At 44.0% G+C, this 16,843-nt stretch overlaps 1 protein-coding gene across 3 annotated transcripts in view; it reads right to left on the reverse strand.

Annotated features, from left to right (window-relative positions):
• Positions 1-1,660: 1,660 nt before the first annotated feature.
• The window catches only part of GRB14 (growth factor receptor bound protein 14), a 1,076,705-nt gene continuing 1,061,522 nt past the window's right edge, over positions 1,661-16,843 (reverse strand). For all 3 annotated transcript variants that reach the window (XM_069224269.1, XM_069224270.1, XM_069224268.1), the window contains one exon: positions 1,661-3,744. In XM_069224269.1, the coding sequence (XP_069080370.1) occupies positions 3,627-3,744 (118 nt within the window). In that variant the 3' untranslated portion in view covers positions 1,661-3,626. The remainder of the gene's footprint in view (positions 3,745-16,843) is intronic.

Genomic DNA, 16,843 nt, shown 5'->3' on the forward strand with positions numbered 1-16,843 from the left:
CAACAGGTGAGATAAAAGCAAAGCCAAGAAGTTGCTGCACATGGGGTGCATCTCAAATGTACCACAGTTATGTTCAAGTACTGACACTTCTCCTGCGCATCAGGCAATGCTGATTCTAGACTGAAGGAATCTCTGTAAGGAAAGGGACTACCAATTTTTCCCAATAAAATTCACACAGTCCTCATCACATCAGGAAATTCAGACTCTAGACTGAGGGGAGGAGGCTTTTTATCTGCAACTCTGAAAAGGAAAGAGACTATCATGTTTCCCCAGAAAATGAATTCTGTCCCTAATAAGTGGAGTATATGCCCTCCTCTCCCCTCCTACCTAGTCCGCTGCGTGCTGGGCTCTACATGTAGTGTGCTACACCAGTGTATGTAATTTTTAGACTCTGTAGAGGGTGAATGGTTGCCATTAAGGACAGGGTGAATGTCTATTTAGAGTTCTAATTTCCTTTAAACTTATCTATGTCCTTCACCCTGAAAGTGGCAACCTGAACATGCATTGAAGCTAAGCACCCAACACCCAATAGTTGAGATGTTTAGTGGGCCAGGGTTATCTAAGTTTGTTCCCTAACAGTTAGTCCAACACAATATGTGAGTTTCCTTTTAAGGTGCTGCTCAGCAGCTGAAGGCCTTTCCCTAGTTGATACCATCTTCTACTCATGTCTGGCAAATGCCCTGAAAAATCATGGGAAGATATACTCTGTTCTCAAAGTAATAGTTTTGACATTGTAAAGCTAGCTCACCTTTTAATTGGCCATCACTTTCCACCAGTGCATTGAACCCCTCAGCATATTGTGAATCCCCCACTGCCAGATCCCTATTGATTTTGTTAATTAGTCACCATTATTTAGTGTCCACTAGCTTTATGTACAATATGTGGTTGTCCAGGGATCCCTGTTCTGGCTTAGGAGATGGGTATGGGGCATATTGTTTTTTTAAGCATTTAGCTGGACACCTACCCATACAGACTCACATTAAGTTGTTCTGCCTGAACCAGGACCACCAAGAAACAAAGCCAGTTGGTAGACATCTCAAAGCAAACTTCATACATTACATTCTTCTTTGTCACACCTCTTCACCGTTGGCTGGTTATTGCAAATAAACATAATTGCAAACCTGAGAACCGACAAAGGCTTTTAAAGGCACCTAAAACCCTTCCTAATAGACTTAAAATGGGCAAAAGACCTTCAAATTATCCCAAGCACAACTCTCTATCGTTTCAGTGCTATAATAGTTGTAAGTGTTTCACATTGATGCCAGAAGATGGTAGAATCATTTCTTTTTGTGTGCATCTTTATTTTTAGTAGACTTATAGTTCCACAGATGACAAGAAAGAAAAGTACTTTTTAAACATTTAGGGCCTGATTTAGATATTGGCAGATGGATTACTCGTCACAACGGTGATGGTTATTCCACCCACCGAAATCTAAATCCTATTATATTCCATGAGATTTAGATTTTGGCAGACAGGATATTTGTCACTGTTATGATGGAGTAACCTGTCCAGCAATATCTAAATCAGGCCCTAAATCTTAGGGCCTGATTCAGATATTGGCAGGCAGGTTACTCTGTCACAACTGTGACAGATATCTCGCCCACTGAAACCTAAATACCAATATATTCTATGGGATTTAGATTTCGGCGGACGGGATATTCATCACCGTTGTGACAGAGTAACCTATCTGCCAATATATAAATCAGGCCCTTACCGCTGATTGGACATTGACATTTTTTAGTACAGCTGCTTGGGCCACACAGTGTCTACATTTCAATCCTTCTATCATTTGCTGGAGTAAACTATTGCTAACCTTGGAGCATCAGCTGTACCCAGGGTAACTATTACCAAATTATAATGTAATATTACCTGAGACCACGTGATATCTCTAGTGAATAACTATACATTCCACAGATACTATTGAGTAACCACTGCTTGTTTCAGGACATCAATCTAAGACAGTGTCATGTATACAGTCAATGGGCCCCACAATCTCTAGTTCTCTAACAATGACTGGCACACACTGACTGCTAGATTGTATTGAGGGTGCCTTGAAGAGCTTACATTATCCTTCTCATTTAATAGGGATCACAGAAGAGGCGAGGGATAGTCAGGAACAGTGGCTTCATGATAGAGTAGTATATTTTATAGACAAGGGAGAGTAATGCAAATTAATGGAGCTGAGGCTTCGACGAGTACACTCTTACACTTGTCATATATCAAACCCACACATAGGAACAAACAGACACCTTTGACACCATGGTCACTGTTTCATTAATTTTCTTTGATTTTCACAAACGATTGATGTGTGGATGTAGCAAATTACTAAATGACACAAATGCAATCTATGCTGTATTTATACTCAGTATTAAGCACAGTCACACGGCATATCTCAAATTTAATTAATTGATGGGGAGAACAAAGGTTAGCAGATCTGTGATTTATTCTTGAGTTTTGATTATCAGTTTCTATTTTTTGAGTGCAGCAATGCCCAACTTTGGTTTAAGCAGGCCAAATCTATGCCAGGGGCATAGTAATCAGCAGTGTGGCCAGTACAGAGGTACCAGCACCAAGACACTTGGGTACAGGTCTAGCCTTCCCTATGCCTATTACAGCTAAATTACAAATCAACCGCTCTGGATAATGTGAAAAACAAAGAGGCCGGAGGGTACCTGGGTTCTGAAACAGTTTACTTTTGTGGCAAAGGAGCAGCTTGGCTGGACTAGGGTAGAGAGATTGGAGGATGTGCTAAACATAGAGAACACAGAGGAAATTAATGAAAGAAAGGGAAAGATAAAAATGAGGATGGAGGTGATAGGGATGATACAATGGGATGGAGAAGAAGAAGAAAAAGGGGCCAGATAGAAGGATGTCAGAGAAAGAACAGAGGAAAAAGATGGAAGATAGAAAGAGAGGAGATAAGATAAATGACTCAGAAGGAGAAGAGAGAACACATGTAGATAAAGGAGGGGTTGTAGGAGATAATGGTAGAACGCTGATTGTGGAGATAGGATACAAGACAATTGAAGGAGAGAGGAGTGGGAATTGAAAGGAAAGTACCTAAGGAGAGCAAGAAGACAAAAAGACAGGAAGAATGAGAGAGGAAATTAGATATGGAGGAGACAGGGAAAAACAATTGGAATGAAGAACTTGGAGACCTGTAGCTATGGTTAGTGCAACAGGTGTCTACCACACCTCAATTATGGCTGTATTTTATTAATGACCAAGGGTGAAAGGCATTGATTTTCTGATATGTTTCATGAAGGTGCATGGTACTCTTGCTAGGCCGCACCAAACATAATAACAGTTTTTTTTTAAATACCAAGAACATAGATGCAAATAATTTGCATAGCTTATGGTTTTACCTAGAAATTCTTGTGTGGATTCAGCTGTCCTGAACCTAAGAAGGGCACCTCTGATTTAGTGTTTCACAGCAGATTTCTGAAGTTGATCAATAAAGGTAATACCTGATTCCAAAAGTCCTTTTCAGTGCAGAATGTTGCGCAAACACATTCCATTTGTGGACCTTCAAAGCTAGCTATACATTTTCTCACTAAAATATATGTAACGTTTCCTAGGACCTTAATAATATTTTGGTTAAAATGTTGTCCGAGAGCAGTGATGTTTTAACTTGCAAGGTAAAGCTCCCTTGTTGAGCTGGTAGAATTCCACAAGCTGGATGAGATCAGTAAATCTTGTGTGGCCGTCGTCCAGTGTGTATAGCCGTTCACCATCGTCATCCAGCTGTCATTGAGAAAGCAGATAATGGTAAATATTATGATGATATTGCAAACAGTGTAATTAATTATTTCTTATAAACAGAAGGCATTTTAGGTAAGTAAAAATATGTTAATATTCAAATGCAAGCCCCCATTACAGTTAAATTGCAACAAGTTTTATAATAAACATATATGCATTTTGGGCATAAAAATGTCAGTCTCACAAGCAAATTTCCCTATCTACATTTGCAATCAAATATGATTACCAGCGAAGCAAACACAGCATTGCCATGCGAAACAAATATCAAAGAACTGACTTCTGATCCATAATGATTTGTCTGGGAGTAGGTATCACCTACCCCTAATTTATGGATCTCTTCTTTTCAAGGCGAAAACCAATGCAACATATGAAAATAAGCTTAATGAGCTTGGCCACAAAGGCTATATACCATACTCTGCCATTTGAGAACAGAAGAAACAGAGAAGAATATGTTGTGTGAGTGTGTTTGTGTGCATGTGTATCTCTTCTGCATTGTTAGAAATTAGGTTACTGGTTGGCTAGAGTGTGCAGTTAAGCTAGGCAGAACCCACCATTCTAGTGAGGACAAGTAAGTTACACACCAAAGATAACGTGCTCAGCCCCTGGTAGTTTGGCACAGGGCACTCAGGCTTATCCCCAGAAGCTGTGTGTAAAGTGTTCGTTTAACACACTCACACCAGTTACATAATAAATACACCAAAATGAAGCTCCAGACCGAAATATGTAAAAAAAGTAGGTTGGGGAGATTAGGTACATGAATCACCATGAGGCAACAGAGGTTTTGACACTGCATGAATTACCTAACCAGCACAAGTCATTCGAGTGGAAAGGTCGTCAACATGACATGTATGAGATAAGTAGGCAGAGTAATGAAAATGAGGTGAGAACATCATCAGTCACCATAATGTTGCAGGATGTTTAACCTTGTTTTAGTGGCTCTGCCGATAGCTCACACAATTGATACTGCACTAGGGGTACTTTTCAAATCATGCCATCAGAGCATAAAATGCAATGGCTTGGCCAGAAAATACACATGAATTACACTAGGTCATAAAATATACTAGAAAGACAGGTCAAAGACCAAGTGCCATCATAAACACATCCCAGGCAAGGAATCCGCTTAGACACCATAGCCCACTCCTATCTGCAATATTATGGTAGACTCCTAAGCAGAATAAGGGAATCAGGCAGGAAACATAAGCTGTGAAGATTCCTGCATGCTTATTGAGTGGTTTATGGTACTTTGGGTTTCCAATGTTCCACTCTGCAGTGCTGGAATATGGTACAAGTGCCCCATAACTGAAGTCCCCCAAGTATGTTTTGGGGGTCAGGGAGGCACTGGTTGCAGGGAGCAAAGGGGTTAGCCTTGCACGTCCCCCGTGTAGCAATGACTAATGGGAGCCACCAGTGAGCATGTGCTGTGACTACGCAATTTTGGGACCCTTTTTACTGCATCCAGATGTCACCAGGGTGAGAGCCTCTGGGGCTGGGACTCTTCTCCAGGTGTGAGGGTAGGGTAGCTTCAGGTGGCTCCAGGGTGCAGCATTACTCCTCTTAAAGTCACTGGTGGCATCTGCGGCGCCTTTTGGTTCAGGAACCTCCCTCTGGCTCATAACATCAAGGGCTTCCCCCTGGTGCAGCAGTGCCTCTCTGACCTTGGAGGGCACAGCATCTTGGGAAAAACACAAGGTGCTGGGACCTGCACTGGTCCCTGAGTCTAGGCACTACACCTGTACTGATTATAGTAGAAGTGTGCTCCCCACACTAAACAAGGTGTAGGCACTTCCCAAGCCTTTACCTGGTCCAGCGCTACTTGTGCTGAACAATATGAGAACACTCGTCACACACTAGAGTGTTTAAGGAGAATGAAGGATGAAAATCTTCCTCTGCGCTGGTAGCACAAACAAAGTGAGGTTATAAAATGCTCACCCTGTGCTACTGAAGGAAGTTAACATGTTCAGTCTCTGGGCCTCACAGCAGTCCTGCTAGTGTAGGGGCTCAGTCCATAAGCCTCTGGAAAACCTTTTCAGTTTGGGGCAAAGCAGGCAGGCCAGCGCATATGGCCAACAATGGCAGTTCCTCCGGGGAGACCCACTGGGTATGGTGACTCGCAGCAGGACAGTCAACAGCACAGCAATCCATGGAGTCCTTTAGACCTCCCAGTGGACAGTAGGCAGCAGGGCACCAACAGAAGATCAGTCCAGATGAGCCCTTGGTGCAGTTCAGCAGTCCTTCCTATAGAGGTTCAGTCCAAGTCCCAAAAGTGCTCTAAAAACATGGGGTCAGAACCCCTGTAATTATACTCCAAAAATGCCTTTGTTCAGGGGGTGAATTCAAAGGAACCATTTCAAGTGTAACACAACCCAGTAGGGTATAGGTCAGCCCATTGTGTGAGAGCAGGTCACAGCCAATTGACACGTAAGGTGTGAATGACCCTTCCTCTCCCCAGCCCAGGATGACTATCAGCATGTAGATGCCTCTTCTGTCACACCCAGCCCCTCCTGTGTTGTGGCTGTCTGGAAAGTATACGCCAAGTGGATCTGTCACTCTGCCCTAGACCTGTATTGGAGTCAGGCTACAAAGCACTATTTTATAAGCACAGAGAAATGCCCAATTTCAAAAAATGTAATTTCTAAAGTAGTACTATAAAAACCAACTACACCAATAAGCAGGATTTCTCACTACCATCCCAAACATACCAAACATGCCTACACTACTACTCATAGATCAGAAATGACTACTTAGAAATAGATACAGAAATTCCAAGTGTTAACTTATGAGAGGAGCAGCCCTTGCAGTAGTGAAAAATAAAATAGGGTATATGTAGCTACTAGGACATGTAAAACATATAAGTACATGTCCTACCTTTTACATACACAACACCCTGCCCATAGAGCTATCTAGGGCTCACCTTATTGGTGGCTTAGGTAAAGTAAAAAAGGGAAGTTTAGGCCTTGACAAGTAGTTTGAAATGTTAAACGAATTAGGCAGTATACAGTGCAGGTTACTTCTGTGGGTGGTGCAATTAGTGCTGCAGGTCAACTAGTACCATTTAATTTACAGACCCTGGGTATATGGTATAACACTTTACAAGGAACTTACAGGTAAATTAAATATGCCAAACAAGTGTAAGCCAATTATATCAAGTTTTAGGGGCGAGTTCATATGCACCTTAGCTCTGAGTAGCAGTGGTAAAGTGCCCGGAGTCTTAAAGACAACAAAAAGAGGGTCAGAAAAATAGGAGGAGACAGGTTAAAAAGTGTGGGGATAACCCTGCAGAAAGGGTCATTTCCAACATACCTGTTTAAACTTAAACAGAGGCTTGGTCATAATTGTGATCAAGGCTTTGTTTAAGCTCAAACGCATAGATGTGTCAAAATAAATTAATTAAATGCAGACCACTTCTCGAGTGCTAGTACGTCTTGGATGGAGGAGCATGTGGTTTAGGAGATTTTAAGTGGTGAAGGCCTTCCCACTACTTACCAGGGACAAACAATGGTTTGGGGCCAGGAGGCAACTGATGATTGGCGGTTGCCGACTCACTCCAAACCATTGTTGGTGCTGTTCTCCTCCCCTGGTATGTAGGGCCCCAGGGACTCAAAAACACACCCCCTCCACAAAAGCAATATATTGTGGCATCCCTTCAGACCCAAGACCAACCCACGGGTGTTTAAAAATATTCAGGAGTCCAATTTTTTTTTTTTTTTATTACAGTGGATCCATGGACTGTCTGTAAATTCAATCTAAAATGCAAACAAAAGACATCTTTTTGGCCACAAGTCTACCTATCCCTATCCTGCCCCCATATATTTTTTTCATTCTTTCTCAGGACAGGGGACTGAGTTCCCAAAGTCCTAAAATAGCTGCTGTCACATTTTTGCCAATCAGATCTTATCTCTAGATCTGTCGGCTCCTTGGATCTTCAATTATGTGGTATATATATACATTTTGAACATTAATTTCTCAAAAAATACTGAACACATTTACACCATATTAAAAAAAAGCATGTTTTCTGGACCAAGATTTATCTTTCGGTTAAATTTGGTGTAATTCTATTTTCACACACACACACACACACACACACACATATATATATATATGTATGTATATATATATATGTCTTCTGAATCTCCCTCGCAAGGTGTACAATGGCATCTATACTCCTCAAAACAACTTTCACAAAATGTCCACCTTCTTGGTAGAAAACAGTCAGCACTTTCTCCAATCAGTTTATTATGGCTTGCAAATCAAATCACATTAGTACATTTCGGCAATCATTGTTTTTCTCAATTCGAAAGTATGAACAATTAATTCACTTCACATATATCCCACCAACAACAAATGTACAATACACTATAGTAAACAGTGATTTAATTTAGTGCAAACAAATGAGGAAAACATATTCTGAACAAAAAATAAATAAATGCAAAAGCAGTCTTGAACCCTGGTTCACATATCTCAGAAACATAAGTGTTGTCCATGTGCTATGACTCAATGTTGCTTAAGCATCACAACAAAATTGACATATGTAATTGATGTCATGAGAGTGAAATGGGCTCCTCCAACAAAGACATGTATGTGAAAACATCTATTTCCCAAATTAAACCAAATTGATTTTTAGATCTCTAAGGTGAAAACATTAACCACCTGCATATACAGAAAAATGACCTTTATCTGTCCAACAGAAAACCTCTACCCAGTGGGCAAATCTCAATGAATGATTCTGGTAATGGTTTCTCTGCTATAATTATCAGTGATTGATGGTATCTGACAGCAAGAAATGCCTATGTTACTATTGTTTATGGGCTCCCAAAAACTAAATAAAACACAATAATTTAATATCAATAACTCACCTACAATTAAAAACATTCTACATATATCTGACTTTAGTTTTGGCACCTATTATTCTATGACACTGTCTAATCTTTCAAATGTGTGTTAAGCTCTTCATTGGTGTCTAGGCCTCCCGGCTCCAGGTTTCTAAATGAACTAGTTACTTACCTTCGGTAATGCATTATCTGGTAGAGACCCTATCTAGCAGCAGATTCATTACCTTAGAATTCCCGGGTGTCAGCTTAGAATCTGGAATTTTTGCTGAGCAATACCCTTGCACATGCCATCAGGTGGCATCGCTCGGATCCACATGACGTTGTCAACATCGTTTGTGCTGTCTATGACATCATGGTCACCTAGAAAGGCACCACCCAGGTGCGCGTATGTCAGTTGCTTCTCCACAAACTTCCACGCTAGAAGCGCATAGCCATGAAAAGACCTGACAGTTTGCCTGTACATAAACTAGGCCCTAAAAGGGACAATCTCTGACACTATCAGACTTGTCCGCAGAACAGGGAGGCATGGGTGGGTGTAAGGAATCTGCAGCTAGATAGTCTGTACCAGATAATGCATTACCAAAGGTAAATAACTTGCTCATCTGGTAGAGACTTCTATCTTCAGATTCTTTACCTTAGAATAGATACCAAAGCCATAACCTCCTGGCGGTAGGCTGCAGACAGATATCCTTACACTAGAAAGTCCTTTTAGGACTGAACGGACAAAGTGTCCATCTCTACCGACCTCATGGTCCAGGCGGTACTCTCTTACGAACTTGTACAAGGATGCCCCCCCTGCTGCCTGACAGATATCCAAGACTGGAACACCTCATACTAGCACAGTGGTAGCAGCCTTGTCCCTGGTGGAATGAGCTCTCAATCCCTCAGGAGGCTACTTCTTGGCCAGTGCATAGAAGCTCTTAATGTAGAGAACAACCCAGTTCCAAATGGTTGGTTTCTGCGCTTCCTGACTTTTCTTTGCTCCCACATGCCCCACAAAGAGTTGGTCATCCACCCGGAACTCTTTTGTGCGGTTAAGTTAGAACAGCAAAGCTCCTTTTGGGTCCGCTCAGTGGAGTTGCTCCTCTTCTTTTGAAGGATGTAGTGGAGAAAATAAAGTGGGCAGTGTGATGTTCTGACCCAGGTGAAATGGGGTCACCACCTGAGGGTAGATAGTGGCACGAGTTCTGAGTACCACCTTGCCCGGAAACATAGTGAGATTCGGCAGCTTAGATGAAAGAGCCTGCATCTCACTCACCCTCTTGGCAGTTGTTATTGCCACTCAGAAGGCTGTCTTGATGATAAGCGGCTGGAGGGGACAATTATGCAGTGCCTCAAAGAGAGCACAGCTGTTTTTGCCACCAAGAAGACTGTCTTGATGGTAGGCAGCTGGAGGGAACAATTATGCAGTGGTTCAAAGGGAGCACACATAAGAAATGTGAGAGCTAGATTTAAGTCCCACTGAGGCATTGAAAAGGGTGTAGGGGGGAACATATGTGCAAGCCCTTTGAGAAATCTATGTACAATAGGTGATTTAAATAATGAAGGCTGATCAGGCAGCTGAAGGAACGCCGATAAGGCTTTGAGAGTGCCCAAGGCAGAGCCCTGTTGGGCAGGGCATAAGACAAAGAGAAGAATGTCAGAGAGAGAAGCAGAAAGAGGATCAATAGATATTTCTGTACAATAATTAAAAAAACATTTCCAACGGCAGTCATATACCGTCTTAGTGGAGGGACACCTGGCTGCCAAAATAACGTTATAGACTTCGGGATGAAGGTCGAAAACTGTCAACTGTCGCTGCTTAATCTCCAAGCATGAAGGTGTAAAGTTGACTGGTTCGGGTGGAAAACCTTCCCCTGCTTCTGTAAGATCTTCCCAAAAAGGGCAGCCTGATTGGTGGACTGATGCTCATTTTCAGAAGCTAAGGATACCAGACTTTTCATGCTTAGTCTAGAGCCACCCAGATTACTAGGGCCTCGTCATTCTTGAGCTTCTTGAGAACTCTTGGCAGAAGTGGTATGAATGGAAAGGTGTACAGGACGTCTGAGCTCCATTTGCGATGAAAAGCGTTGCTGAGCGACTGCCGCCTTGAAAACTCCAACCCGCAATACTGCTGACATTGGGCGTTCTCTTTGGATGAGAACAGATCTAATCAAGGCTCTCCCCACTGCAGAAAGAGTCCTTGTGCCACCGTTGAATGGAGAAATCTCTTGTGATCTGCTAGGCATCGATGGCTGAGTTTGTCTGCCTTGGCATTCAGAGAAACTGCCAGGTGTTGAACCACCAGGATTATGCCCTACTGTACCAGCCAAGTCCAGAGACACAGGGCCTCTTGACAAAGAGTCCACAGCCCCACACTGCCATGCTTGTTGCAGTACCACATTGCGGTGGTGTTGTCTGTGAACATATGCAATATCTTCCCTTTGACACGAGGAAGAAATGCCTTCAACGTAAGTCAGATCGACCGGAGCTTCAATAAATTGATATGGAGTCTGGATTCTGCCAGAGACCAGAGACCTCTGATCTCCACCTCTCTCAGAAGACCCCCTGATCCCAGAAGTGACGCATCTATCACTACTGTAAGCTCTGGCTGGGGACGGAGAGGAGTCTGTCTCTGACCCAATTGCAGCTCACTAATCACCACTGCAGATCTTTTGCTGTTCCCTTCGAGATCTAAACCATGTCTGCGAGATTCCATTGATGCTATGCCCACTGGAACTTCAGGTCCCACTGCAGAGCCCTCATGTGCCATCTGGCAAGTTTTACTAACAGGATGCAGGAGGCCCTGAGGCCCAGCAGCCTCAGAGTCTGTCTCACCAAAATCCATGACAAGGTTGAAACATGAGAATCATAACCTGAATCTCCTGGACTCGCTGCTCAGGAAGATAGGCCTGAAACTGCACTGTTTCTGGAACACCTCTGTCAACATCAGGGCAGTGCGCGCTCTACGGGCGACTAGAATGCAAAAACCTAACAATTTCAAGCTAACATAATTTATGCATTGTGCTGATATGATGTTGTTTAACCTTTTGCATTGCAGAGTTTAATCCTGAAGACTAATGTTCAGCATGCATATAAATACTGTTCACATGTAGTGTACTGCTGCAGGCTTTCAGACTATGTCAGGGTGTGGTCCCCTTCCAGGGCCTTCTAGAAGCTTTCCCTGCAGCATGCCTGGGTGTGGTTGGTGGGTTGGGGTAAGACTCTATAAAAGGGAGCCAGCCCAGCTCCACATGCTCACTATTCAGAGGTCCCGGTGCAGAGCAGCAGCAACTTCCTGAGCTCCTGTTCCGGTGGCCTACTTTGATCTTCCAGGCCTTTGCCCTTCTTTTACATTGGTGATCCTTGATCAGGGCGGTAAGACGGAGGTCGGGCTGGGCCCCCGATCCCGTTTTCGAAGGCATCCGAGTTCTTGGGCCTACTTTTCATGTTAAGAGATTTTACCTTGTGTGTGTGAATGTGCTCTGGATTTTTTCTGCCATTTACATGTTAATATTCGAATCGGCAAGACGCGTGATTCGTTTCTCGTGCTTTAACCCTTGATATTCATTGTGCGCTACCATTTCTTGGCAGTTACATGGTGGCATTCGAATCAGCAAGACGCGCAATTCGTTTCTCGTGCTTTAACCCTTGATATTCATTGTGTGCTACCATTTCTTGGCAGTTACATGGTGGCATTCAAATCGGCAAGACGCGTGATTCGTTTCTCATGCTTTAACCCTTGATATTCATTGTGTGCTACCATTTCTTGGCAGTTACATGGTGGCATTCGAATCAGCAAGACGCGCAATTCATTTCTCGTGCTTAACCCTTGATATTCATTGTGCGCTACCATTTCTTGGCAGTTACCTGGTGGCATTCGAATCGGCAAGACGCGCAATTCATTTCTCGTGCTTTAACCCTTGATATTAATTTTGCGCTCCCATTTCTTGGCAGTTACATGGTGGCATTCGAATTGGCAAGGCGTGCAATTCATTTCTTGTGTGTAATTCATGTTATTCATTGTACGCTACCATTTCCTGACATTCATATCGTGACATTCGAATCAGCAAGTTGCGCAATTCCTTTTCTTGTGCCTAATTCATGATGTTCATTGTGTGTTACCATATCATGACATTTATTGGCTGACATTCGAATCGGCAGAATGCGCAATTCATTTCTTGTGTTTAAAATCACAGTGTTCATTATGCGCTACCACTTAATGGCATTTACTTGGTGGCTTTTGAGTTGGCAAGATGCGTGATTTATTTTTCAAGTCTAACTTATGTTATTCATGGTGCACAATCATTCCATGGTATTTACAAACTTTGTGAAAATCTGCAATGTGCGCAATTCATGTTCCGGCAATTTTGAGAAAACAAAAATGCTAGAGTTCTAGATGTAATGTTTGTATGTACACAATAAGTTCTCAAACACGATTCATTTGATGGTTTAGAAATCATTCAGATTATTTCCTGATCCTCATGCAAAAGATAATACCTGAATTTGAAAGTTGCATTTAACCTTTCTTGATTCCCTCACAGGTATCCAGTCATCTTGAAGCCTAGTTATTTAAGTCTATGCTTAGGTTGTCCATGTTTTTCAGAATGACAATGCTTACAGTCATAGCCTAGTACTGATTAACATGATATAATTTTGATGTTGTGTGTTTTAACCTTTTTGCTTCCTACAGGTCTCGTTCCCAGCTGTTCCCTTCCTAATCCCCCTTTCCCCACTTGGACTCTCTTAGACTCTGTGACAATTTTAATCAGAGTATTGGAGCTGTCTTGTGGTGGAAGTGTTGGGAACATGTACAGACCCGAGGATCTGGTGACTCTGACATCCTGCGATAAAAGGGAGTTTCTGAGAGGGAGTCAGATGTGACTTTCAGCATGTTTATAGTGAACCCCAGTGAATGCAGGAGGTTTGCTGTAGTCTGAAGGTGGGTGATGACAGCCTGGGGTGATGAAGCCTTCAACAGCCAGTCGTTGAGGTAGGGAAAGACTGAAACTCCTAACCTGCGCAGATGAGCTGCGACCACCGCCATCACTTTGGTGAACACTCAAGGGGTGCTGGTAAGGCCAAAGGGGAGCGAGGTAAACTGAAAGTGCTCATGGCCCACCTTGAACCTCAGGTAACGCATGTGGGCAGGAAGGATGGGGATATGAAAATACACATTATGCAAGTCCAACACTACCATCCAGTCTCCTTGTTCTAATGCAGACAAGACGTGGGCCAGAGTGAGCATGTTGAATTTCTCCGTTTTGAGGAAGAGATTGACGTTCCGCAAATCCAGAATAAAGTAAAGACCCATATTCTTTTTGGGTATCAGAAAGTAGCGGGAATAACAACCACTAGTTACTTCTGATATCGGAACCCTTTCAATGGCTCCCTTGGACAAGAGAGCCGTAACTTCCTTGCAGAGTAAAACCAAGTCAGCCATTCTTTTGATGGAGGCATTGGGGGAGGGAACGACTGGAAGAGGTGGAAATAGCCCTTATGTATGACCAGCAAGACCCATTTGTCTTTTGCTATGGACCACCAGTGAGGGAGATGAAATAGAATTCTCCCTCCAACTGGACGTGTATGGTCTTGCAGAATCACACTAGGAGGATGCGGATGCTGTGGAGGAGGGGGGCTCGTGGTGGATTACTTCTGGCCAGACCCTCTGGGTCTGAAGGCACCACATCCATATGCAAGATGTCTGTGGGAGTCAAGTTCATCACCCCTTCCAAAGTCTTGAAAGGGGCAAAAGACAGACTGTTGGCGAGGGGTCGCCGAAAGTCCCAAGGACTGTTCACCTGCGCCGCCATATCCCATAAAGTATGGGAAATACGTCCAAATAGGCATGAGGTGTTTACCGACCTCAGTGCCAGGCTGGAGGAAGAAAACATCTTCTTCCCAATCTGGTCCAGCCTCTTGGATGGCCTTTCCAGGGAAGTGGAAGGGAAGGTGACATGGGAAGTGGAGGCTTGAACCACCAAGCTCTTTGGGGTGGGGTGTTGTGTGAGGAAGCTAGGATGACCTGGAGCTGGGCAATGGGGGCGGTCAATTGTTCTATTTATAGGAGCACCTGTGCTGGGTTTGGACCACGTCCCCAGCAGGACATCTATGAAGGCTTCATTAAAGCGTAACATCGGTTCTGATGTGGAACTCCCTGGCTAAAGTACCTCAGTCAGGAGGTTAGTCCTGACCGGCACAGGAAGCAGATCTAAGTCCAGGACCTCAGCTCCCCTACGTACCACCATAGCATACACTAGTCCCTCCTCCGTAGCCACCTTAGGAGGTGAGAGCATGCCAGTACCTGGAGAGGTGTCCAATCCACTGGCCTCTCCTAAAACCTCATGACAGTCAGTTTGCTCCAATTGAGACTCCAGAGGGTTCTGAGACCCCTCCCATTCCTCATCAATGTCTTGCTGATCATACAAGGGCTCAGGTAGTGATCTGGCACCTGTTGGCGCAGTCGGGCCGGAATCAGCATTGAGCAACGCTGCTCCGGCTTCCGATCATCAGTTATTAGAATGGGGCTCATACCACTGGTGGGCACCAGTGGCACAAAGAGCGTTGACGTCGGGAGCGATACAGAAGGAAGCTGACTGTGTGGACTTGCATTTATTCTGGATCTGATATTGGATCCTGAGGTTGCTGAAGAAAAGTGTCTCCTGTAGACACTTTGTTGCAGTTACAGCGTTTCTTGGAGCAGACTGCAGTTGATCCGAGGTCAGAAGAGTCTGAAGTCGTTGCAGAGGATTCCTGAAGGAAACTTGCAAGCAGAATCTGAAGAGAAACCCACAGGAGAGACCCTGAGTGGGGGATTGGCTACCTTATCAGGTATGGACCTATCAGGAAGGGTCTCTGGCGTCACCTGCTGGCACTGGCCACTCAGAGCCCTCCAGGGTGCCCCCACAACTTGCAAATCAAGATGGCTGAAGTCTGGGACACACTGGAGGACATCTGGGCACCACCCCTGGGGTGGTGATGGACAGGGGAGTGGTCACTCCCCTTTCCTTTGTCCATTTTCCCGCCAGGTCAGGGGAGAAAGGATCCCTGAACCAGTGTAGACTGGTTTGTGCAAGGAGGGCACCATCTCTGCCATTCAAAGCATTTCCAGAGGCTAGGGGAAGCTACCCCTCCCCAGACCGTAACACCCTGCTCTCAGAGGAAATGCTTTGTTCTGCCTTCCTGGGACTGGGCTGCCCACACCCCAGGAGGGCAGAACCCTGTCTGTGAGGTGGCAGCACCTGTAGCTGCAGTGCAAGCCTCACAGAGCTGGTTTGGCAGAACTGGGGGTTCATGGTGGAGCCCCCAGGATGCATGGAAATGGCACCCCAATACCAGATTTGGAATGGGGGGACAATGTGATGATCTAAGACATATGACATGGCCATATTCGGAGTTACCATTGTTAAGCTACATATAGGTATTGACCTATATGTATTGCACACATATAAGGGCGTCCCCAAACTCACAAAGTCCCGGGAAATGGCCCTGAACTATGTGGGGACACCTTTGCTAGTGCAAGGGTGCCCTCATACTTTGTAACTTTGCACCTAACCTTCAGCAAGTGAAGGTTAGACATATAGGTGACTCATAAGTTACTTAAGTACAGTGAAAATGGCTTTGGAATAGTGTGTGCATTATTTCACGCAGGCTGCTGTGGCTGTGTAAGGGGTTGTCTGAGCTCCCTATGGGTGGCAAAAGAAATGCTGCAGCCCATATGGATCTCCTGGAACCCCAATGCCCTAGGTACCGTATACTATGGACTTATAAGGGAGGTCCAGTATGCCAATTGAAATTGGTAAATGAAGTCACTGGCCTACAGTGACAAATTTAAAAGCAAAGAGAGGATAAGCACTGAGGTTCTGGTTAGCAGAGCCTCAGTGACACAGTTAGGCATTTCTTGGGCATACACATTAGGCCATAAACTATGAGCACTGGGGTCCTGACCAGCAAGATCCCAGTGAGACAGGCAGAAACATACTGACATACATGTGAAAAATGGGAGTAACATGCCAAGGAAGATGGTACTTTCCTACAGCAATGAAAATCAATTTTACACAGAGCTTGAAGCAGCAATAAAATAAGGTACATCTATTCATAGTAATTTTATCTCACATTGCTATGGGATTAGCACATTTGTCCTAATTATATTGGACAAATCACTCAGTGCTATTGTGATTGATCTATCTCAAGATATACTTGCGTGTTACTGTTTACTAAAGGTTTAAATAAAAGCTTACTGCTCTACGCACAATAACGCTGCCTTCTGTTGTTGG

The sequence above is a fragment of the Pleurodeles waltl genome, chromosome 3_1 (genome assembly GCF_031143425.1).
Source record: "Pleurodeles waltl isolate 20211129_DDA chromosome 3_1, aPleWal1.hap1.20221129, whole genome shotgun sequence".
NCBI classification, from domain to species: domain Eukaryota; kingdom Metazoa; phylum Chordata; class Amphibia; order Caudata; family Salamandridae; genus Pleurodeles; species Pleurodeles waltl.